Genomic DNA, 24,882 nt, shown 5'->3' with positions numbered 1-24,882 from the left:
CTCCTCCAGCTGTGATTGCAAACTTTCTTTGAAACTTAACTATTTGTATTTTCTAAAATAATTTGACTGTTCTTACAGTTCAAACATACATACTTTTTTTGGCTTGCTCAGTGAATATTCAGAAGAAAAAATAAATAGTTAAAGCAGAGAAAAAAGAAAAGAACAACCTAATCAACAGTGCAAAAATATGCTCCAAAAAGCAACACTATACTAAGCACCATGTTACAATTCCATATTTATATCCGATCCCAGAATCAGCATCTCCATCCAAACCTATTGTTTTTTTTAAAAACAGGTTGAAAACTTGATAAATGCTGCTATTCAGAAAGACAAACACTGATGAAACTGAATACAAGGTAATCATCAGCAGGACTGAAATTCTTGAAAAAATTTTAAGTTATCAAACAGAAAAATGTTTAGAAGGGTAAGTGTAAAGATAAGCAATAGAGTTTTTGGAGTAAACACAGCTCTGCATGAATATGAGAAACTATTTCTAGCAGAGGACAAAACAATTCTTGCACACTTTGCTGAAAGTATTTGTCAAGTATCATATGGGAAATTTGAATCTTATGCAAAATCAGAAGCCTGTAGCTGGTATACTGATCCAACATCCAGATAAAAGGTAGAAAGTTAATCACCTATTAAATGGAAAATTTTCAAGGTTGAAGAGGAGGGACAGCTATTTGCTGCAGGTTTTCTTTTGCAAACCTATTAACACACTGAGGTGTATGCTGAGAAAACTACTCACAATTTTGTCATTAACTTAATACCAGTTACTCAGAAATATTTGAGAATTACATAGTCAATTCACCAGTTTCCTAATAACAGAAACTCAACAAATGCAGTAGTTATACACTAGTAAAAGCTGCACACTGGACAGATTCAATAGATCCCATCTGCACATTTTCTGGACTACTTCAAGGTCTTGGTTTTGTATTCATAAAACAGACTCTAACAGATCAGATTAATAAGCAATGGTTCTCTTCATCAATCCATCACCAATGTTCTGGGACAAAAAAATCCAAAATACACTGTCAGGAAACATAAGGGAATAAACATGTATAACCCCCTCTATTTCTCAGTAAAAGCTCCTAAAAAGGCCTAAACTGTCCCAGAAATTAACTGTGTATTTCTCCACTCTGTTCTTATCAGACTATTGTCATGGCAAGCTGTATTTATTAGTGGTGCATACTAATAATATAACATAAGAAGATGCATGCAGAGATACACAGAGCAGAAAAGGAGAAAGTGAAGGTAGGCTGGTAGTGGACAAAGAATTTTAATTCAGTACAATTCAAATATGTTTCTTTAATAAAGAAAGTCTAGAAAAATATTTCTGTAGCTTTGTGAAAGCCAAAATATTATATGTAAATAAACCCCATTCACACTACCTAAAGCCAGTAAAAGTAACTGCAACAGAGACTGAATAATTTTTCAAGCAGAGTCCCCCCTCCAACTCAGTTCTAACATTTCAGGAGGACAAACGGTTTTGAAGTAGTTTCGACAGTTATTTGCCTCATGTATCTCCTCCAGCACTTCTGATTTTACAATCACTTGCCTTTTTCATGTAATAATGCTTTTTGCTTATATACAGCTCTCTCCTCTGCATCTTTTCCCCCCATAAGAAATCAGCACTGCACAAAATGCTGTCAAATAGGAAAAATGAGTAGTCCCCAACCTTTCAAATAATTATGGTGATCTCAGTTGTTCCATAAAATACTGCAGAAATCTAAATTTAAAAACACTGATATTTGCAAGATGTTTAATTCTGTTCTTTTTTTGTCTACCATAGTTAACTTTTACTACCAGAACATATGTTCAACTCAAACTCAACTCTCTCTCCACTACCTGCAGCAAATTTGACTCCAAACCACCAGGTCCATGGCATGATGGAATGATGAAAGACATGCAGGAATGTAACTTGGTTGTTTTTCTTACGCAGCACAAAAAATATCTGAAACAGATTTTTAATGAACAGGATGTTACAGAAAATAATCAAGCCCAACATACTTAAAGAAAACTGTATGTATCAGTCCTGGTTGCTCACAACTATACATTTAAGAGTACTTTGCAATTGCAGTCTTGGGAGAAGAAGGAAAACTGAGAGTCTAGATATGCAGATTAGTTTTCAAAAAAAATTAAAACCAGTATGTAAAATCCACCTGAGAAGCCAGTGCAAGCTTTGAAATGAAATGTTCAAGGCTGAGCCATCACCTACATGTGCAACAACAGTGTAAGATGGACTTGGTTGGATTGAGAAGTCTTTAGAAGCATCAGATTTTAAATCCTCTAAACTATTAATGAAATGCCATTTGAGAAAATTAACTGAAGGATTAGCAACAGATAGAGATAGTAAAAAATAATAGAGAAATAGCACTTTATTATGAACATTGAACAAGCCACCCTTGAAAAACAGCAAAACTGGACAGAGTAAATGTAGGTACACTTAACTGATATTGACAGGCCACATTTTAAAGGACAGACATTGAGGGAAGTGTTAAGGGAAGACAGAGGAAGAAAACTCTGTAAAGAGAAGTCAGGTCATGCAAAGGGTAGTATCAGATGGCAAGCAAATAAACACAGAAGAGAAGAAGTCTAGTTTGCTGGGGAAAACATTTGGAATCAGCAGATTTAAATACAGCTAAGGAATTACTTTTGCAATAAAAGCAAAAAGCTGATGAGAAACAGGTACCTAGTTGTGTGGATTCAAAAAAGTAAAATAAAAAAAACAAAACTTCAGGCTCAAGACTAATTAAAAAGGAGCACTCTAACCTGTGGGGAATAAAGGCAAATAGAGGAACAAGCTTGTCGGGATTTTCCAGTTTTAGCATTCCTGACCCTTCCATTACCATTCCATTTGGTTTAATCAGTAAGATCTTCCAGTGTTGCATCATGAGCATTTGCAGAATGAAAGTCAGATGGCTAACTTTGCTCGAAGAGTGTAGAACATCCTCACTGTTCATGAGTCAATTCCTGAACCACCACTATTGGTGGCAAATAGAACTGCAGATGATTTCAGCACTCGGAAGCTGGTTTGAAAATATCTAAGCCAATCCTACTTGATGTCAGTCTTGGAAAGAGAGAAAGGCAGATGACTGCTGATGGTAAGCAAGGTCTGCATTCTGCTTCAATGCATTGCTGTTCAGACTTTCTTTGCAAAAGGGTAGAGTGTCAGCCTGACATCAAACACCTCCATAATCATGACCCTCAAGGCAATCCCAGAAATTTAGAGAAGGTAGGTATGGCAATTTTGTGCTGTATTCAGAGCTGATGATGATAATATTCTGAATGAGAAAGATAAAATCTGAATATGATATGAAAAAATATATTCAGTATAATCACCTCTTTTTTATCTGCAGTGTTGAGACAAGCATTGCCATAGCATAACAGGTTAGTGTATTCAGCTGTTAAACAGGCAATTTATCTGGTCTTCCTAAATTTTTAAAGCTATGTTCTCTCATTAACATTTTTCCTGATAATCAAGGAATGACAGTGTAATAGAACAATCAGATGAGTTAATAAGGGTAAACATCTCGATGGTATTCTAATGATTGAAGACTGGAGGACTAACTAAAAAGCAATTTATACCCCCAGTGCTCAACAGCACTGGTCTTTCTACTGTGGAAACATCATTATTTCTTTTATTAGGCTAAAGTACTTACAGTATCTAATAATTCAATGAACTTGGAAAAGAAGTAAAGCCAACAAGTTCGCACCATCTGCAAGAGTACAAAAAAACCCCTGTCAAATCATAATAGTCATAAACAAAATTAAGCAGCTGCAGGACAAATGAATATATATAGGAAAGTAAATAAATATATAAAGGAAAGTAAATAAATATATAAAGGAAAGTAAATAAATATATAAAGGAAAGTAAATAAATATATAAAGGAAAGTAAATAAATATATAAAGGAAAGTAAATAAATATATAAAGGAAAGTAAATAAATATATAAAGGAAAGTAAATAAATATATAAAGGAAAGTATCAGGTTAAGTGGTGTCCCAAAGCTGACAGAAATACTTAAGTGTATGGTTTTTTTGGTTTTTCTTTAAAAACACAAAACATTTTTAAATCCCGAAGGAATTTTAAAACCAAGAAGAACAAGCAACAAATTCATTGCCTCTTTCTTTGTCCCAACCAACCAACCCCTCCAGTTATCTCACATGCTCTACATTATGTAAAAGTGCATTTCCACATAGTGCATTTCACTCTACAGCAGTGCATTCAAAAAAAGCAGGCTGTCCAAAAAGCATTTCTAAAAATAAAGTCAGTGCATAACAAGACTACTTTGAAGGACCTGGTCTAGAGGAAGATGTCCTTGCTCATGGCATGGAGGTGGGAACTAGAGGATCTTCAAGGTCACTTCCAACCCAAACCATTCTATGGTTCTCTGATAATAATTCAGCTTTGTGTTTGGCAACTTACCCTTAGAGCTGTTGGTGACCTTGAGTAGTCAACAATATCACACCGGAACGAGTACCCTGTGGCCCAACCCGACATAAGAAACTGGAGCAAAGAAAAGGGAAAGGGTAAAAATTTACTTTACTTCCTTTGAAAAATTAATTAATTTTGGATTATTTTTGCAATCACTAAGCAGGAGAGGAAAAACAATATTAAAAACACGTCAAATAAGTTACGTTGTCAATCATCTACCTCTGCGTGGGATAACTACCACAAAATCCTTTGCTGTTGCAGATTAATGAATTCCTAATTCCAAGACCACACCTGTAGAGAGGAATTTTCTTCCTACACTCATTATTTCAGCATTAGTAACTGAAGAGGAGAAACAGCTTCATCTCAAAACTAATGTTAAAAACCAACTTACTGTGTAAATCAGACCACAAAACCATAGCTAACCATCTTAATACTGAAAAGAATCCAACACAGCATCTTAATTCTCTAACAAAATTAGCACTATAAAAAATTATAATTGCTAATTATCATTAAAGACAAGGAACAAATCCATATGCAGAATACATATTTAATATCATAGTTTCTAAAATTTTTCCTTAGTTAAATTGAGTGATTCAGTTGGTCTTTCAGTGATAAAAATGATGAGAAGCTACAATAAGAACACACACATGACCAAAGGACTGTATGTACCAAATATCATTTAATCTTTTCTCTTTGAATATATTAAATAATATATATAATATAATAATATAATAAATCTATTTGGACATGAGCAACATTATTAATATTACACTTGGCTCGTTCCACTGCCAGCCCCTATGACTACTGTATTTTATATCTGTTTATAAAGTGCTTCTCATCATCACTATCCTCTCATGCATGCTAAGAGATTCAACTCCCTTAACAGATGCAGGAGTTTAGTCTTTTTAACTTCCTAAAAGAACTGGTTGCTTAAAGAAAATAAGTTCTGGAACACCACCAAGACAACACAGTACTAACTCAACCACCAAATTACTTGGTTCCAAAGAGGGAAAGAATCAGCTTCTTGGTGACTACCAGACAATAGCAGAAATTCAATCTGTTACACTCTGTCCATGATTCTTTCATGAAATTGTAACATGGAAGTCTTGATAGCAGATTAATTGAATACTGTGGTAATGTCAGACACTAACAGAAGTTTTTTGGGTTTTTTTTTGTTTGATTATTTCTTTGTGGGGGTTTTTTTTGAGTTTTGGGGGTTTTTTTGAGGATTATAACCAAAACAGGAACCAAATTTTATAAGGAAGTTTGGCAATTTTTCAAAGTGATGTTTAAATAGCAAAAGCATCTTACCCACCACCTTCCACACTGCAATCATATCACAAAGTAGCTGTTGCTGCACTGCCTTTAGAGTGGTTTGAAGAAATGTTAAGTAGTTCATTGTAACTCCTGATGACATTCGTGCAAATTGATCTACAAGAAACATGTACTACCAATTTGGCACAATAATCTGAATTTTTTCAAGAATCACTAGCATACTTCTTGGAGGAATATAATTACAACCATCAAAATAATATTTTTTTGATAACTGCAGAGTGGGAGTTATCTTAATAGACTTATTAAAAGTTAGTAGATAGAGGCATGAAATACATAAATACATTACAACCAAAAGTAGCACTTACTTCGTAAGTCATATATAAAGAGAGGACTACCACACTAAAATTATAAAAGGTCATTATCTGCCTGAGTTCAAAAGGTTTTTTATTTTCCATGAGTTTGGGTCCCAAGGAAGTGACAAAATAAATGTAGGTTCCAATGATAAAGGTTGTTGGAAAAGGTGAAGACATGAGTGGCCAGCCTTCCAGTCTTGGATCTAGAGGGGGAGGAGAGAAAAAAATTAAATCGGATGTCTACAGTACTTATTAAAACAGCTACAGAAAAGTATTTAATTCCTAATGGTTTATTTTTTCCTGTCAAACCAACCATGTTTCAGAGTCTATTCACCTCAAATCCATACTGACTGGATAATAAGATTGAGGACCTGTATGTTTCAATGCTTTTTTTCTGCATCAATACTTCACAGATAATGAAAAGGAGACAGAATCATGAGTGATGTGATTTTCTGTCTCTACAGTACCATAAAAAACACACTTTCATATTAGAAGGAAGTTGTAATATATCAAGCAAGTATTGCGTGTTCCTTTCCAGTTATCCCAGAGAGATATATTGCAGAGACACCTCCTTATATGCACACCTCCCTACAGCTAAGGCTGGCAGGCATTCCATCCAAGCATCACCATGACTCCACTGAACCCTTCTGGGGTTCATCAGCCAGTCCCACCTCAGCAAAGACTTCCACATTTCTCCATAAGCAGGAGAACTGACACAAGCTTCACGTATTTTTTTAAATTTTTATTTGATTTGACTTTTATATACTGACTTCAGGAAGATTTGTTTCAGAATGATCCCAAACTTAAATACTGACTCAGTAAACTGCTGTTTTCATGGCTTGCTGCTGTATTTTAAGAGTGAAATTATACTATAGCAATTTTTGTCAAGTGTAATTCATAGGCAAACACTTTAAGTCAGCAAAATTTTCAACTCACAGCATTCAAGCAACCTATCACCCATGAGACCCTCTGATGTGGTTCACAGCCACTGGAAGTGTAAAAACAGATTGAGAAGGAAAGCACATTATAATGCTGCTCACAGTTTGTAACATGCCAGTGCTGCTGCTCACAGACCAACAAGGACTGTGAACCACAGCACTCGGCATCTGCCTCTGTGCACTGCAAGAGAATCACCAGCTCTTTACAACTGACTGCTCTTTCTACATCCATTCTTGCACTGCTCCTACCAAACCTTTCCTATTGTTCTTCCCAGCTTGATCCTGAGGAAACCATGTTCCACCACTAACAGTGTGCTACCAAATGCCAAATATAAGCACTGGTGGGCAGGGAGACAAGGAACTCATGTTCTGAAGTCATGGACACTGCAGCAGAAACACTTCCTTCATCATCCAGCTCCATCCCAATCCTTTTCACCTCACCAGCCATACTGATTAAACTCCCTTCTTGCTTGCATGCTGTGCTTCTACAGAACAAGAGAAAAGGTGCTCAGCTATGCTGAAAAAGATAATCAGTCATCTTATCTATCAAACTTCAACCGCTTCTCAAATTTTTCCCAGGAATCGGCTAATTCCTGTCACTATGTGCTTACTGCAGTAAGAAACACTGAGATAGACGGGTCTTAACTCCAAAATTGAGATATTCTGTCAGTTTTTGGTAAACATACAGAACAACAATATAAAATCAAGGCTTGTTTAATATCTCTTACTAGCTGCAACAAGAAACTGACATTCCTTTTCAAAATAGAGCTGTGACAGAGTTAATTACTCTGAGGATTAATTTCAAAACACTGAAACTTACTAGACTTTGTTGGTTTTTTTCACTTTGCAAAAGCAAAATACAGTAACACCATGAGCCTGCATTAATTAACCCATAAAATCCAACTGTTTGATATTGAAAAAGAGTTAAAACCTTATATTCAGCAGCACAGGAGAAATGTAAACTATATATTTAGGCAAGCCAATAACACTTACAGAAAAATCACTGTCTGCACTTTATTTACTGAGAGCTCATACCCATAAACCACCTAAGTTTTGCTTATTTCCTATTTTAAAATGCAGAAATAGTTTGCAATGTCAAAAGGTAACTGGTAAGTTTTACAAAAATTTATAGGATGACAAAGCTACTTTTAAGTTGGTCAACAGCACGTTGCTATTCAAAATTATTGGCAGATTTAAATTACTCACCAGCATCTTTAATCCATTCATCATAGAGTAGTACAGCCTTTGAAGTCAGATTGCTAAGGGCCATTTTCACTTGATAAAGATTTTATGATGCTGCCTGCAGGAAAACAAACCAAAACAGAAATATGGATTTCTGTCAATAAAAAAGAGATCAGTAAAGTTTTATGGAAAATATTTTCAAGAAACAGAACAGTAAAAAACAGAGAGGGTTAACAGAGCACCACATGGGAAATACAGATCAGGAAGCGTTAGCTGACCACATCCCACTATCCTTGGGTCTAATTTATAGCTGAGCTGTTATCCACGACAATATGATTTTGCAATCTATACATACAAACCAGGTGCTTACGTGCCATAAAGTTTATCTCAAGAAACCATGCTGTGGTTAACCATTACAGTTAAGGGACAAATATGAATGAACAGTAGATACTTAAATTCATTTTTATTACCATCTCCACTTAAAGTCCAAGTCACTGATGTGGAGTTCAGCTTTGCAGCATTTATTATTGAAAAATAATATTAATTTTCTAAGATGTATTTCTAAGGTAGGTGGGAAGGAGAAAACCTACCAATATGTCAGCATATTCCCTTTAAATACAATAATTAGCTATGTTATAATTAGTGTGCAAATCCCACTCTGACGAATCAACTGTTTCCACATCAGGATAGTGGAATGTCACAGTACAAGTGGTAATATCATTAACTCACAAAAATTATCCAGCACCTCCACTCTGCATGCAGCACCTCCCACATATGTAAAATTTTTCCAAGTATGCTTATATGAATACTCTTTTTTTTCTCCACCAGCTCTTCCCTTGTCTCATCCCCTCTAGAAAATACCTTTTAAAAACCCCAGCACATTTAAAGGGTGTCTCTCCTATTCCCACTGAGTGTCTCACTTTACCATACGATTTCTCTCCATAACCCTGAGCAATCTTCACACTATATTCACCTTTATTAGTTCAGGCTGCCACCACACCTTGATAACAAGCTCCCTTCCTCTGGCAGCCCTTCTGCATCTCCTCCAGGCTAACCAGCTGCAGGTTTGGAGAGCTGGTTCTGCCCTCAAGATCTTAATGCATCCTCAGGTCTTCCCATTATCATCTTCTCATTTGTTCTCACCATAACAGTTCTGAAAAATAATTTCACCCACATCTCCACTTCTACAAGTTCCTGTTCACTGCCATTTCACAGGAGTTTTTAGCCATTATACCCACCCTTCATCACAAGATCCAACACAGATAAGACTACCTTCATTAGAGTTCATTTGATCTACTTTGTCCCAATTCTCATTTTACTACCCACTTGTTTCCCTGCTTGCAATTCTATCCTATGCCCCTGAATATCTGAAACCACTATCAATTTCACATTTGGAAAATATTCCTTCTGCAAGTCTCTTTGAAGTTCACATTTTCTAGAAGTATCATCCTCCAGTATCAGCATTTCCCAACTCAACGTCATTGACTTTGTGCTGACCATTTTCACATGCCCTACACTCATATTACAATGTTTGCTTCAAAGATCTATATTTATAATGATGCTTGCAAGATTGGAAGTAGGGGGCATCCTCTTCCTTTTCTAATGGAAACCAAAAGGGTCCTCTTCCATTTGGCACTAGCAATCAAATGATCGAAAAGATTTTATGGTTACAGGCGAACTATAAATATTATTGCCATCTTGCTCCATAAGCCACACTATTGATGATATCAAAAATGCATAAATTCAACCCTGTCTTGAACACCAGGTACTTTAGACTGCCCAACTGTGACAGCCAGGCAATTCAGCTGTAACTGGTGCTGAGGAGGAAGCATAAATAAAACCTTTACTTCATAAATAATCACTGTAATTAAATGTTTAGACTGATTACCTAAAAAAGTTATCCTTTTAATTCCAGTATTCTTTCCATTTCAGATGCACTAGAACAGTCTATCCAGAGACAAGGCATTGCAAACTAAAGGTATTTCATTCAGCAGTTACAGTAAAATTCTACCAAAGCCCACAGACACCTTGTGCAGAGTATGGCTCAGTTTTTCAACAAATATATTCACTGAATGCAAATAATCACATTATATTTAACTGGTTCTTCAATAAGAAAAATAGTTTACTGATTTTACTGCTACTCATGCTGGTTTTCCCACCCTCATACTACTGGAACTCAGACTAGTTAGTTCAACATGCTGACCAAGTGTTATAGATTAGGAAATCAGGGGAATTTTCCTTCCCCCTGCCCCACTCCAAGGGAGAAGAAACGGAGTGAGTGGGGGGAGGGAGGTTATTAGCATTACCAAAGATGTAGCCGGGTTGGGTTAACGACCGATCTTGGAGAAAGATAAGGAAGAGGCACGGAGGCGGGGCTGGTGGAGACTCTGGCTGGGAGGGGAGAGGCAGTGTGTGTGTGTGGCTGGCTCTCTGGGGTGCAGACAGGCATTTTCGTTGGGGAGGGGGACCGGAGGTCTAGCTTGTTTTGGCTGTTAATCCTGGGGGGGCTCGCCCTCCCATCCTGCTGGCTTCAACCTGTCTGACTGTCCCGCCCGCCGGAGCCGCTGTGTTTCATCGGAGAGTTTTTGCTTGCCCGCGGGAGAGGAGGAGGAGTTTTTGGAGACACTACCACCTGAGACTGCAGTGAGTCTTCGCCACTTGAGACAGCGGTGAGTTCCCGTGGGAGTGTGCTGCCTGCCTTCCTTGTCGCCCCCACGGAGGCGAGGACCCCCCTCATCTCCTTCTCGGCTTCCCCTCGTGGTCCGGGACCTCTCTCTCCGGTCCCCTCTTCCCGCGGGTGACTGACGGAGCCCACAGCGCCCCCTGCCTACCGTGACCAGGTACTGCAGGTCCTACAGCTCCATCAGTCCTACAGCGCCCCCTGCCGACCGTGACCAGGTACTGCAGGCCCTGCAGCTCCAGCGGCCCAACAGCGCCCCCTGCAGACCGCAATTAGGACTGTGTTAAAGGACAGAGGAGTATTCTTTTAGACTTGTTGTTGTGGTTGTTGTTGCTGGTGTTGTTTTGTTTGGTGTTACTGTTTTTTTTTCTTTTTTTTTTTTTTTTTTTTTTTTTTTTTTTTGCCAACATTCATATATTTCTTAATTAAAGGGTTGTTATTTCTTCTGTTTTTCCACATTTCCCTCGAGTAAAGCCCCTTAATTTGACATTACAATTGCAGAGAGAGAGGAGTTTGGTCTACCTCACAACTCACCCTCTTTAGCAAACAGTCTAGTCTCTCCAGACTGAGACATTTTTTGGCGCCCAACGTGGGGCACGAAAGAGGAAAGGTGGAAAAAGAATAACTACCCTTTGTGTGATTGACACGCGTTTTTGAATTTGTAGGCACCATGATGTTAGGGGTTGTTGCTCTCCTCTGGCATATGACCATGCCAAGATACCTGTCCCACCTGTCAACGTGTTTCAGTTCGCATACTAGTACTTACATTGCAATAAGTACTTTTGAGTTTGTGCATTGGGTATATGACACGGCAAATTCAGCACCTGTGATTTTCATCCGGAACATATCCTCAAGGATACACTACTGCTCTAGCCTAAGCTGCTTCCTCTGGGGTTTTAAGGATAATAGTACCCATTCTTATGGAGACACACAGGGGAATGCACGCGCCCAACCTTTTATTCAGTTCCCTTTTGGATACGATACAATGGCCTCTGGGAAGTTTAAATCATTTTTAGATGTCCGAGACATTTCAATTGTTGGGCTTTTCATCCTAAATTGTGCCACTATAGCATACCTGATATACCAAGCCAAGGCCAAGAATTACCGAGAAGGCGTTCAGGAGCCTGACCCAGGGGTGGAAAACCTCGAGTGGCGTGGGTTATGGGAGGACATGGGTAAATTCCTAGAAAGTTGCTCAGCTCCCATGACATGGAAACTTACCCTTGAACAACTCCTGAACCCTATAAAAATAATGAAAGCTGTGAGGGAGAGGGGTCGTGATGGATCCATGGAGAAGCAGGTGACAGCTGCATGCGGGGTCTTGGCCATTGCCTACAGGAAGTTGCTTGGTATGGTGCAGCATTCCCAGGGGAAAGGAAAAGACGAGGACAAGATGCCTAATATCAAGGTGACTCAGGATAAGGAAAAAACTAAGGGGCAGACTAAACCAACGGAGGTTGCCACTATCCACAGGAAGAAATGTAAAGCCAAATCAGTTCGCCTAGTTGACGATGATGGAGAGGCAGGGTCCTCACAAGCAGCTGCTCCAGAGACAGAAATCATCACTGAGTCTTTATCGTATAATAACCTCCGGAATCTACGGGCAGATGTTGCTCGTCGTCCGAGTGAGCCCGTTCTGGCCTGGATGATCCGAGTTTGGGACTCTACAGGTGATGCAGTAAACCTTGATGGTGGTGAAGCGAGGTTCCTGAGGTCCATTGCCCAAGATGTGGGTATTGAGGAGGTGTTTGTGAGGGAATCGAAGCCCCTGTCTCTCTGGGCACGGCTCGTGGATGGTGTGAGAGAGAGGTTCATTTACAGAGATTCCTTGCAGGCAGATCATTACACCAAGAGCTGGAAGACCATCGAAGAAGGAATCCTACGGCTGAGAGAAATGGCATTGCTAGAAGTACTGTTTGGGGGGGATGGGCAACCTACCAACGATCCTGACAAGGTTAAGTGTACACCACAGATGTGGTGGAGCTTTACACGTATGGGGCCGTCCATACATAAAGGTTACCTGACATCACTGGAGGCTGGGGAGAAGCGGGAGCCAGTGATGTCTGTAATAAATAAACTTCGGTTGTACGACAGTATGATCGGAGGACCGATACAGGCCCGTATCTCCTCTGTAGAGACAATAGTTAATGAGCTCAAGGAATTAACTACAGGGTTGAAAGAGAAGATTGAGAGAAACAATCTCCATACGGCCCCAGTGAGAACCAGACGCCCCTCAGCTAGAGAGAACAGACAGACTTCACGAACTGAGTTGTGGTACTTCCTAAGTGACCATGGAGAAGACATGAGACGATGGGACAGGAAACCTACCCGGGCCCTAGCAGCCCGAGTACAAGAGTTGAAAGAGAAAGAAAAGGGGAAGTCTGCGAAAGTGAGTGCCGTACCAGTATCCTGCGGGCAGGGATCTGACTCGGTAGAGGGCACCTCCCGTCGACGTTCACAAGAGGAAAACGATGACTGGCAGAATGAAGACGAGTGTTAGAGGGGCCCTGCCTCTAGCCAGGTAGAGGCACGGGACAACCGTGTCTATTGGACTGTGTGGATCAGATGGCCTGGCACGTCAGACCCACAGAAATATCAGGCTTTGGTTGATACTGGCGCTCAATGTACGTTAATGCCCTCAGGACATGTGGGACCAGAGACTATTTCCATTTCGGGGGTGACTGGAGGATCTCAAGAGTTGACCATAGTTGAAGCTGAAGTGAGCTTGACCGGGAAAGACTGGCAGAAACACCCCATTGTGACTGGTCCAGATGCCCCATGTATCCTGGGCATTGACTATCTCAAGAACGGGTACTTCAAGGACCCCAAGGGACATAGATGGGCTTTTGGAATAGCTGCTGTGGAGACCGAGGAGGCTAAACAGTTGAACTCGCTGCCCGGCCTCTCGGAGAGCCCTTCGGCCGTAGGGTTGCTGAAAGTCGAGGAACAGCAAGTGCCAATCGCCACTACAATAGTGCATCGCCGGCAGTACCGGACAAACCGAGACTCTGTGATCCCCATCCATAAGATGATCCGTGAGCTGGAGAGCCAAGGGGTGATCAGCAAGACCCATTCACCTTTCAACAGTCCTATCTGGCCTGTGCGTAAGTCTAACGGAGAATGGAGACTGACTGTGGACTACCGTGGCCTGAATGAAGTCACCCCACCGCTGAGTGCTGCTGTTCCAGACATGTTGGAACTCCAGTATGAACTGGAGTCCAAGACAGCGAAGTGGTATGCTACTATTGACATCGCAAACGCATTCTTCTCCATTCCCTTAGCAGCAGAGTGTAGGCCGCAGTTCGCTTTCACCTGGAGGGGCGTGCAGTACACTTGGAACCGACTGCCCCAGGGGTGGAAACACAGCCCCACCATCTGCCATGGGCTGATCCAAGCCACATTAGAGAAGGGTGAGGCTCCAGAACACCTGCAATACATTGACGACATCATCATATGGGGGGACACAGCAGAGGAGGTTTCCGAGAAAGGGAAGAAAATCATCCAGATCCTCCTGGGAGCTGGTTTTGCCATAAAGAAGAGTAAAGTTAAGGGACCTACCCGAGAAATCCAGTTCCTGGGGGTGAAATGGCAAGATGGGCGTCGTCAGATCCCGACGGAAGTCATCGATAAGATCACAGCCATGGCCCCACCAACCAGCAAGAAAGAAACGCAAGCTTTTCTGGGTGCCATAGGTTTCTGGAGGATGCATATCCCGGAGTACAGTCAAATCGTAAGCCCTCTCTATCTGGTTACCCGAAAAAAGAATGATTTCCAGTGGGGCCCTGAACAGCAACAGGCATTCGAACAGATTAAACGAGAGATTGCACATGCTGTAGCCCTTGGGCCAGTCAGGACGGGGACAGATGTGAAAAATGTACTCTATTCTGCAGCTGGGAATAAAGGTCTCTCCTGGAGCCTCTGGCAAAAGGTGTCTGGTGAGACTCGAGGTCGCCCACTTGGGTTCTGGAGCCGAAGCTACAGGGGATCTGAAGCCAATTACACCCCAACAGAGAAGGAGATCCTAGCGGCTTATGAAGGAGTACAAGCTGCCTCTGAGGTGATTGGCACAGAAGAACAGCTGCTCTTGGCACCTCGACTACCAGTGCTGAACTGGATGTTTAAAGGAAAGGCCCCCACCACACATCATGCCACTGATGCTACATGGAGTAAGTGGATCGCTCTGCTCACACAGCGTGCCCGTATTGGAAATCTGAATCGCCCTGGGATCCTAGAAGTCATCACAAATTGGCCGGAAGGCGAGAGTTTTGGTCTAGCAGATGAGGAAGCAGAAGAGCAGGCGGTACGGGCTGAAGAAGCTCCAGAATTTGATAAACTACCGAAAGAAGAAGCACGCTACGCCCTCTTCACTGACGGTTCCTGTCGCCTTGTAGGAACGAAGCGCAAATGGAAAGCAGCTGTATGGAGCCCCGCCCGACAAGTTTCAGAAGCTACTGAAGGAGAAGGAGAATCGAGTCAATTCGCAGAGCTCAAAGCAGTCCAGCTGGCATTGGACATTGCAGAACGGGAGAAGTGGCCAAAGCTGTACATCTACACTGACTCGTGGATGGTAGCCAATGCTCTGTGGGGATGGCTGGACAGATGGAAGAAGGCCAATTGGAAACGCGGGGGAAAACACATCTGGGCTGCTGATACGTGGCAAGACATCGCTACCCGAACAGAGAAGCTCACTGTGAGGGTCCGCCACGTAGATGCCCATGTGCGCAAAGGCCGAGCCAATGAGGAGCATCGCAACAATGAACAGGCAGACCGAGCCGCACGAGTCAAGGTGTCACAGGTGGACTTGGACTGGCAGCACAAAGGAGAGTTGTTCCTAGCACGGTGGGCTCATGATGCCTCAGGCCATCAGGGCAGAGATGCCACCCATATATGGGCACGAGACCGAGGGGTGGACTTAACCAAGGACATTATTTCCCAGGTTATCCATGACTGTGAGACCTGTGCTGCCATTAAACAGGCTAAGAGACTCAAGCCCCTATGGTATGGTGGACGTTGGAGTAAGTACAGGTATGGGGAGGCCTGGCAAGTCGATTACATCACACTGTCACGAACCCGCCAAGGTAAGCGCTATGTGCTTACTATGGTGGAAGCCACCACTGGATGGCTGGAGACGTACCCGGTGCCTCACGCTACTGCCCGAAATACCATCCTGGGCCTTGAAAAGCAAGTCCTGTGGCGACATGGTACCCCAGAGCGCATTGAATCAGATAACGGAACTCATTTTAAAAACAGCTTAGTTGCCACCTGGGCAGGGGAGCATGGCATCAAGTGGGTGTACCACATCCCATACCACGCAGCAGCCGCAGGGAAAGTTGAACGACATAATGGACTGTTGAAAACCACCCTGAAGGCGTTGGGTGGAGGGACAGACAAGAACTGGGACCAGCATCTAGCAAAGGCTACATGGCTAGTTAACACCAGAGGTTCCATCAACCGAGCCGGCCCTGCCCAGTCAGAGTCCCTCCACACCGTGGATGGAGATAAGGTCCCCGTGATTCACGCGAGGGGTGTGTTAGGAAAAAGGGTTTGGGTTGACCCTACCTCGAGCAAAGACAAACCCATTCGTGGGATTGTTTTTGCCCAAGGGCCCGGCTGCACCTGGTGGGTGATGCAGGAAGATGGAGAAACTCGGTGCATACCTCAGGGAAACCTTACTCTGGGGTGAGCTGGCTGTAACTGTATACTTGTATCTGTATGTAACCCTGCACCTGTATCTGTATGTGTATCTACCTACTAGTGGATGAGTATATAGTTGGAATACTGCATGTACGTATGAGGATCAAAGATTTAACCTAATAAGTGTGGCAGCATGGGGAAGAAAAATTAGGGGTGGATAATGTTATAGATTAGGAAATCAGGGGAATTTTCCTTCCCCCTGCCCCACTCCAAGGGAGAAGAAACGGAGTGAGTGGGGGGAGGGAGGTTATTAGCATTACCAAAGATGTAGCCGGGTTGGGTTAACGACCGATCTTGGAGAAAGATAAGGAAGAGGCACGGAGGCGGGGCTGGTGGAGACTCTGGCTGGGAGGGGAGAGGCAGTGTGTGTGTGTGGCTGGCTCTCTGGGGTGCAGACAGGCATTTTCGTTGGGGAGGGGGACCGGAGGTCTAGCTTGTTTTGGCTGTTAATCCTGGGGGGGCTCGCCCTCCCATCCTGCTGGCTTCAACCTGTCTGACTGTCCCGCCCGCCGGAGCCGCTGTGTTTCATCGGAGAGTTTTTGCTTGCCCGCGGGAGAGGAGGAGGAGTTTTTGGAGACACTACCACCTGAGACTGCAGTGAGTCTTCGCCACTTGAGACAGCGGTGAGTTCCCGTGGGAGTGTGCTGCCTGCCTTCCTTGTCGCCCCCACGGAGGCGAGGACCCCCCTCATCTCCTTCTCGGCTTCCCCTCGTGGTCCGGGACCTCTCTCTCCGGTCCCCTCTTCCCGCGGGTGACTGACGGAGCCCACAGCGCCCCCTGCCTACCGTGACCAGGTACTGCAGGTCCTACAGCTCCATCAGTCCTACAGCGCCCCCTGCCGACCGTGACCAGGTACTGCAGGCCCTGCAGCTCCAGCGGCCCAACAGCGCCCCCTGCAGACCGCAATTAGGACTGTGTTAAAGGACAGAGGAGTATTCTTTTAGACTTGTTGTTGTGGTTGTTGTTGCTGGTGTTGTTTTGTTTGGTGTTACTGTTTTTTTTTCTTTTTTTTTTTTTTTTTTTTTTTTTTTTTTTGCCAACATTCATATATTTCTTAATTAAAGGGTTGTTATTTCTTCTGTTTTTCCACATTTCCCTCGAGTAAAGCCCCTTAATTTGACATTACAATTGCAGAGAGAGAGGAGTTTGGTCTACCTCACAACTCACCCTCTTTAGCAAACAGTCTAGTCTCTCCAGACTGAGACACCAAGACTAAAGTTATACAAGTATCTACTTCTTAAAAACATGTTCTCAAAAATTCAGAAAATTCAGTGTAGATGTTGGCTCTAAATTAACTGGCATTTAATATTGCCATTTACCTTGTTCCACCTCTCCTGAGCCCCCACCTCTCCTGCAACTCCCCTTGCAGCTCCTCTCCCTTTAAAACATTCCACAAGAGCTAAGACAGCAAAGGCTCCAAGCCTTCAAGGTTCATTTTCTGTTCATAGCCAAGCAAGATACAACTGCAGTTGCCAAAGTTATTCGGAAAGTTCAATAACTATACTTGAGAGAAGGATGTACGAGGCAGAAATCAGCCACACAATAGTGACTGATCAATTAATCTGAACCTAAAAGTAAGCAAAATTTAGTAAGTTAAACCCAATTATTTTAAGAGTAGAAATAAAGTGTGCAAGAAAGACCATGTTGTTCAAAATTTTCCTATGGTTAAAAGATTTAAAACCAACTTTCATATATGACATTATCACTTTGCTTTCAACGTGCTTTAACTAGCTACTTTCTTAACTAGTTACTCAGTTTTCCTTTGTAAATCCATTTCTATGAACAATAGTTTACATTAATGTTAGGTTCTGAGGATAAGTTGTTTGTTTACAACCTACAAAAGTAGGGTTAATGGTAGCATGGAAGATATTTTGTCTTATCCTTTTACACGTAGTTCACAAGCAAATTCATATGTACTGGAAAATAACATGATCAAGGCTTGGTTCTGTTTTGTTTTTGTTTTTTTTTTAATAGAAGAGTTAAAAAACGAAAACCACATACCCACACACAAGATAAACAACTAGCTTGTGCTTCACCAAGAAAAAACAAACCATTTTTGAAAGATTGTTTTTTTATAGTATAGCTGTTGTTAAGAAGTAACTTATAATGCTTTGACCATAATACAATCTTCCAAAAAGTTTGGCAGTTTTGAAGGCTACAGAACTTATCTTCTAAATGCGAGACTGGAAAGAGTTTGCCTGAAGGGACAAAGACTTGGGGTCAGAGAAGGCCATTTTTTAAATACACAGCTTTAGTTCTTCATGCTATAAACTCATCTGCCCATTAAGCATTTGTACAGCCACAGTTCAGTCAGGAAAATGTACATTTGGTTTACATACCTGCTAAAGTACTTACAGAATCAGCACATCAGCACTTTTATTTCCAATGTTCCACTTTCTGCTCATGTCAAAACTATACCATAAAATGCACAGCTGAGTGTCTAGTTTGTAGCAAACCCTCTCAATGTTAGGTAAGTCACATTAGCAAACTCATTTTCAAAATTAGGTTATTTTAAAAGACATATTGCAAGCTACTTACATAAATTTAAAAATGCAGTCATATAAGTAGTCTGCCCACCTTGAAAAGTTTTAAATAACATACAGTCAGTCCTCTCAAACACGTGCATTTGAAAAACAAGCACCAAAATCACCTCAAAAACATATTCAAGGTACTCAGCTCTTCAAAAGAAATAAGCGCTTTTTCTGGTTTTGTCAGTGGAAATAATATTGTGCACCTAGGTTCCAGCCAGCTGTACTAGCATCATTTCTGAAGATATCTTTAAACAAATGTGCCCTCCACCACTTCAAAAATAGGAGGTATGAGGCAAAAGAGAAAAAGGGCTATGTTAAAAGAGCAAAGTAACTTGCTGTCCTCTGGTCCCCTGCAGCTCAGCAGACAGGTGGAAGAGCCCACTAATTGCAGCTGAGTTAAAGCATACAGCTTGGCAGAACCAATTTCAAGTCAGACCACTACTTTTACTGGGAAGGCAAGGGCAGATTAGATCATTTACAGCAACCAGAAATGCCACAGATACTACAGCAAACTATATGAGAATGTTTGATGATGAAAAGTGGTAAGGAAAGAAGTTGTTAGAAGTCCTCAAGTTCAGTCAGCTCATAAAACTATTAGTGATATTTGTAACGGGAATTACTGGTATGCTTCAAACATTTCTTATTTCTAAATGAGAACAAGAAGTTTCTCACATTCCTTTGCTTAACCCACATGAAAGATATTTGCCATTCTTGATGCTCATTTATTCCCCCTACATAGTTTTTTAATAATAAAACAGATATAAAGATTTTACAACAATTGTTTTATGTTGGCGGCTACTGAACAAAACAAGCACACAAAAGAACTTGACAAAAAAACAAGCAAAATTAAACAATCTAATGTGAGCTGTCACTCCAGAAAACAAATTTTATCTCAGCGTGAACTTAAAAACACTTAGCATTAAGACTTTACATTAGACAGCAAAGCTACTTTTACAGAGATCCTTTAGCAAAAGGCTGCAGATTAAGACAATAGACTACAGACTTCAGTGGTCTAATTTCCAACCAAGGCAGGTCCCAAAAGCAATGGTTCTGGAACATCACCCCTGGCCTGACAAGCCAGTGGTGATAGGAGGATCCTCCACCCTGCAGAGCCCACTGGAAGAGGGGGAGAGCATACAGAAAGCACTGACCCACACAGCTCTGATTTCAAAATTATAGCTTAAGAAATGGCAATAATACTGGCTTACATGTTCAGGCACAATTATGAAACTTTCACATTTCAGAATGACTTTGTATACTGTTGTTAATTCTTCTCTTGAAGTTCAGAAGATAATTAAATTAGGACGTTTCACAGATGGTATCTTAAGCTTTACCTGGGAAATACCAGCTCTGCCCTTCCTATTTCCCAGGGCTGTGTGTTACATAATTGCAGTTATTTTAACTACATTACTCCCTCATGTCACATGGCAAGCAACTACAAACTGCCTATTACAATACATGGATTACTCACATTCTGCAACAAAGTTTTAAACTTTAGGTGGGTGTCACCTGTTGTCATGGATTTTGCTGAGAGAAGTTTCTATCACCTTTACTATCCTTTATGCCTTGTCTCAATCACCCAGCCCAGTTTTGGAAAGGTTCATCTCACAAGTTTGCCACATCCTGCTTAGCATTAGGTGGCCTTTCCCTTTTTGATAGTATTGCTTGTAAACACTGCCCCTTTTAGGTGGCAGTGGACATCCTAAAAACAGACAAGAGGCTTAGAAACTATATTAGAATGTCTACTTATACAATTCCTCATTGGAACTATTCAATAAGAGATCTAATACTTATCTCATGTAGTCACCCTTACTGTATTTTTTACATAGTATACCTCCCTATTTAATCTTTTGCTTTTTAAACTAGCATCAAATCTGTCATTCACCTGTGTGAATAAAGTAGTCTAAGTAGAAGAACTAGTGAAAAAAAGTTTAATTGCAATCACACTTCAGATGGTTTTCTGCCCTTCTAATGGATTTCCCATTCTGCTGCTGTGTAAAATAAAGACCAATTCGTATTTTCTTCCACAGCTGCCTATAAATTGTTAATAGAGCAGATATTGCAGACTTCACAGCAAAGCTGAACACTAACAATAGGCAAAGAAAAGCCCCTTCTTATGGGAACTATTTCAGGAGTACAGCTTTGTTTTGTACCCAATTCCTAACCAGAATGATATGGGCATTCCGCTGGATTACATACTCTGATCCAATCGCCAGTCGTTGAATGAGGAAGGCCCACTGTACAATCCCACAGAATCACTGCCAATGGGGCTGGTCCTCTGACAGCTGCAGGGTAAGTCACAGCAGCTCACCAACCCAAATGAAAGCTTAAGCTTTTAAGAAAAAAAAAAAAAAAAAAAAAAAAAAAATTTCTCAGCCAACTCAGACTTTAAAGGCTGAATAGGCCTTTGCAAAGGAAACATTAAGACATACAAACTGGAATGCCACAGGCAGAGAGAAAAGTGGGAATAACAGCTCTGTCATAGATCCCTTCAAGCTGATAGTGAAATGCAGGGAGTACACAAGATTATCAGGTAGGGAGGACACAAGATCATCATGTCCAATCCTGCCTACTCATAGACAATCATGTACTAGATCTGTAGTCAGGAACCTTACACATTCCTCCTCAACAAATCACCAGTCTATCTACAGCAAACCACAAGGGACACTCTATAAGATGAGAACCGAAGCCACAAAAATTGCATGTGCTACAGCAAGGCAGGAAAAGATCTGACAATACCAGTATCTCAAATGCATCACCTAGGGTTGCAGAGATGTAGGCGAGAGTGATTCTGGGGACTAATCTTCTACATCACATAGAAAGACTTATCAAGTCTAAATAGTCCCTGCAATCATAGCCTGGAAGGACGTTTCTTTATAAGTCTGAACTCAGTTATTTGTTTAACTCAAGTATAAAACTCCAGGCAGATCCCTGAAAAGGTTCTGAGTTTCACTTAGGAAGTGAGCAGTATGGGCATCAGTGTATCTTCCTCGGTTTTCTCTCCCCATAGTTCCAGTGTTTCAGAGAAAAGCAAAAGCATACGCAGGAGAGAAATTCCTAGGATTTTAACTCATGCTCTTCTGCCTTTACCAAAAACTCTTTACTTAAGCATTTAAATGTCAGCCGTCCTTCAGCCAACTAGTGTCACCTGCCTACTGCTCTGCTGCAGTGAGTGTCTCCTGCACTCAGCTTAGGACAGAAGTTCTTCTCGTTGTTTCCCCAGTGCGTGACTTGCACTTGGCTCCTTTAAGTTTCATTCCAACTCAATGACATCAGCTCACGGTCACCTAGTCCTGCCTACATGGCGAGTCCTGTGGCACATATGGCACGACAACTTTCACTTAGATGGTTCTTAATGCAACTTCACTTCCATTAGATTACCCTTACCAAAAGCCTTTGGCAAAGTATTGATTTGGCCCAAAGTAATTGGGCCATATGATCTCAGGTTAATATCCTCCTCACCCAAAGAACTTGGACTCTTCCTTTTCCCTCCTTACTTATTAAGCAATAAGAAAACTTTCTGCAGCATTTCAGTTTTTCTTTAAAAATCAGATCAATTAAGCTTTGGATCACTTTAAACAGACTCTCACAAAACAAGAACCAGGCCTAGACACCAGTAACACATTCTAGTACTTTCAGCCATGCTGCACAGTCATGCTAACTCATACTGCTCCCTGCTCACTCATCTACAAGCCAACATCTTCATAATATGCTGAGCTTTCACCCATTCTGTTTGTTTTTCCTCTATGGTAGAGACAGTTCTGATAAGGGTATGTAAGAATTATTTACAGCTGTGGTGTTTCTAAAGTGTATACATACACATTTTTAGTAACCAAGCAAACCAGAATATAAAATTCTGTACTAAAGTAGAGGAGTAAGGCCTGTTACATACACTGCAAAGGTAACACAGGGTGGGCTTTTTAAGCTGCTTAGGAAGCACATTGTTTTTAATATCCAATCTTAAAAAGGGAGAGGGAGTACAAGTGTTAACTAAATACTTTGAATGGAAGGGATCAGAGACATCTAATGTCCCAGACTGTTTCCCTGCTTTAGCAGCAAGCTGAGTCACTGAGTTGGCTCCATTGTATCATCTATCCTGATTAACAGTTAAGAGTCAATGCATATGAGTTAACTGCGTATCAGAATCTCATACATCCAATTAATTATGATACCTTGGCTACCAAGGACTTAGTTTGTGTTTACACATCTCTTAGTATAACAATTATGTAAATTGCTGATAAATAGTCACAGGGGGGTCACTCTGTGGAAGCTAAAGAGAAATGCAGAGCTAGAGTTCAGCTTCCAGAGAAGACTCCTTAAAACAAAGGAGAACAGGACTTGTTACATAGGTAACATCTTGCTGATCTAGCCAATAACAATGGGAAAAAAGCAGAGAAGCCTTTTTAACTTCCAAGACATCTCAAAAACAAACAATCAATGGCAATGTACCTGTGGCCATTCAACACTAGAGAAAAATCAATACAGAAAAATTAGACCATAATTTCCACCAGTGGTAGACAAAGACAGGTAGATGTTTTGTAACATGAAAATACATGAGAAAAAAGTTTCAAAGGAAGAGAAGATGGAAAAAAAATTATATAATTACCTTAAGAACACATTATTCAACCTAAGACAGAAGAGATAAGCAAGTAAAGTGACAAATATTCATAATTATCAAAGGAAGAGGTATTTTTCCACAGGCACATATATAGCATACACTCAGCTACTGTCATTGTAGTTGTCATAGCAAAACATTGTTGTCATTGCAAAGTCACTGCCATTTCATAGAATTTTTATTGTACCAGCTGTAACCTTGCTGGGTTCAGAATACTAGTAAGAAGTAACACTGATAACACTCATGCAGAGTTGCAACATACTATTTCTTCACACTTTAATGTAGCAATTTACAATAGCTGAACTGCTCCCACACCATTCTCTCATGCTGATGTGAGCTAATTTGCTTTACCATTGTCTCCCACTGCCTTGCACTTGCTTAACCTACCCACTCTCTGGGTCCTGGGCCGATATCCCAGGCAGCAAAATAATGCATTTCTTTCTGCTCTGATTTTGCTTGCATTGCAGTAGGCAGGCATAAATTTTAAAGGCAGTTGACCTAGAATTGACACCCTCCCCTTCCTCCCCCCTCTTTTTAAGCTACCATGCAGCATAGTGGACATGCTGCTGAGTATTGTAAGCATCAGCAACTGCACCCTCCCTAGGAGGCTCTTCCAAGAGAGAGCAGGAACCAGCTGTGCTAGCACCTTTTGCAGTGACCCACGCACCACAGTCATGAACTTTGGGAAGTGTGACACAGGCAGCAGCCACACAGTGAGAGGGGATAGCAGAACTTCAGGGTGACAAAAACCACTTTAAAGGAAATCTGTTCTATGCATTTTTAAACTAAAGTTCTAGAACGCTCCTCCTACCCACGGAAGCATTCTGACAGTATCATTAAAAAAGCTGCTGCTTCGAAGTCCAGTCTTGGCACACAAGCTTTTTGGAGTGCTCCAGGAAGCAACTACACTGCCACATCCTAAATCTTTCCAGTCTCGAGCTGGTGATTTGTACAGCTGGAGCTGGAAGTTTCAAATCACTGAGGGATACGCAATGAGATATGCAGGACTTAGGTTTTGGGGGGTTTTTTGTTGTTGTTGTTGTTTGAATTGACATTCTTCAGCATGATGAAAGGTCTGGTTAATCACTATGAAAGACATTCATGAGTATTAGTATTAGGCAACCCACAAAGGTACATTATATCATTGTTTGGAGACTCAGGCCTCTCAGTCAGAACAA

General features: G+C 41.3%; 1 protein-coding gene across 3 annotated transcripts in view; it reads right to left on the bottom strand.

Moving 5' to 3' along the window:
* ELOVL7 (ELOVL fatty acid elongase 7) overlaps positions 1-24,882 on the bottom strand; it is a 36,868-nt gene that overhangs the window by 2,437 nt on the left and 9,549 nt on the right. For all 3 annotated transcript variants that reach the window (XM_051788322.1, XM_051788323.1, XM_051788324.1), the window contains 5 exons: positions 8,209-8,302; positions 6,077-6,267; positions 4,428-4,508; positions 3,663-3,719; positions 1,849-1,954 (listed from right to left, as the gene is read on the bottom strand). In XM_051788322.1, the coding sequence (XP_051644282.1) occupies positions 1,849-1,954; positions 3,663-3,719; positions 4,428-4,508; positions 6,077-6,267; positions 8,209-8,272 (499 nt within the window). In that variant the 5' untranslated portion in view covers positions 8,273-8,302. The remainder of the gene's footprint in view (positions 1-1,848; positions 1,955-3,662; positions 3,720-4,427; positions 4,509-6,076; positions 6,268-8,208; positions 8,303-24,882) is intronic.

Source organism: Manacus candei, unplaced genomic scaffold, assembly GCF_025592945.1.
Source record: "Manacus candei isolate 608988 ecotype Guabito, Panama unplaced genomic scaffold, ASM2559294v1 h1tg000024l, whole genome shotgun sequence".
Classification (NCBI taxonomy): Eukaryota; Metazoa; Chordata; class Aves; order Passeriformes; family Pipridae; genus Manacus; species Manacus candei.
This window is presented reverse-complemented; position numbering and strand designations above follow the sequence as displayed.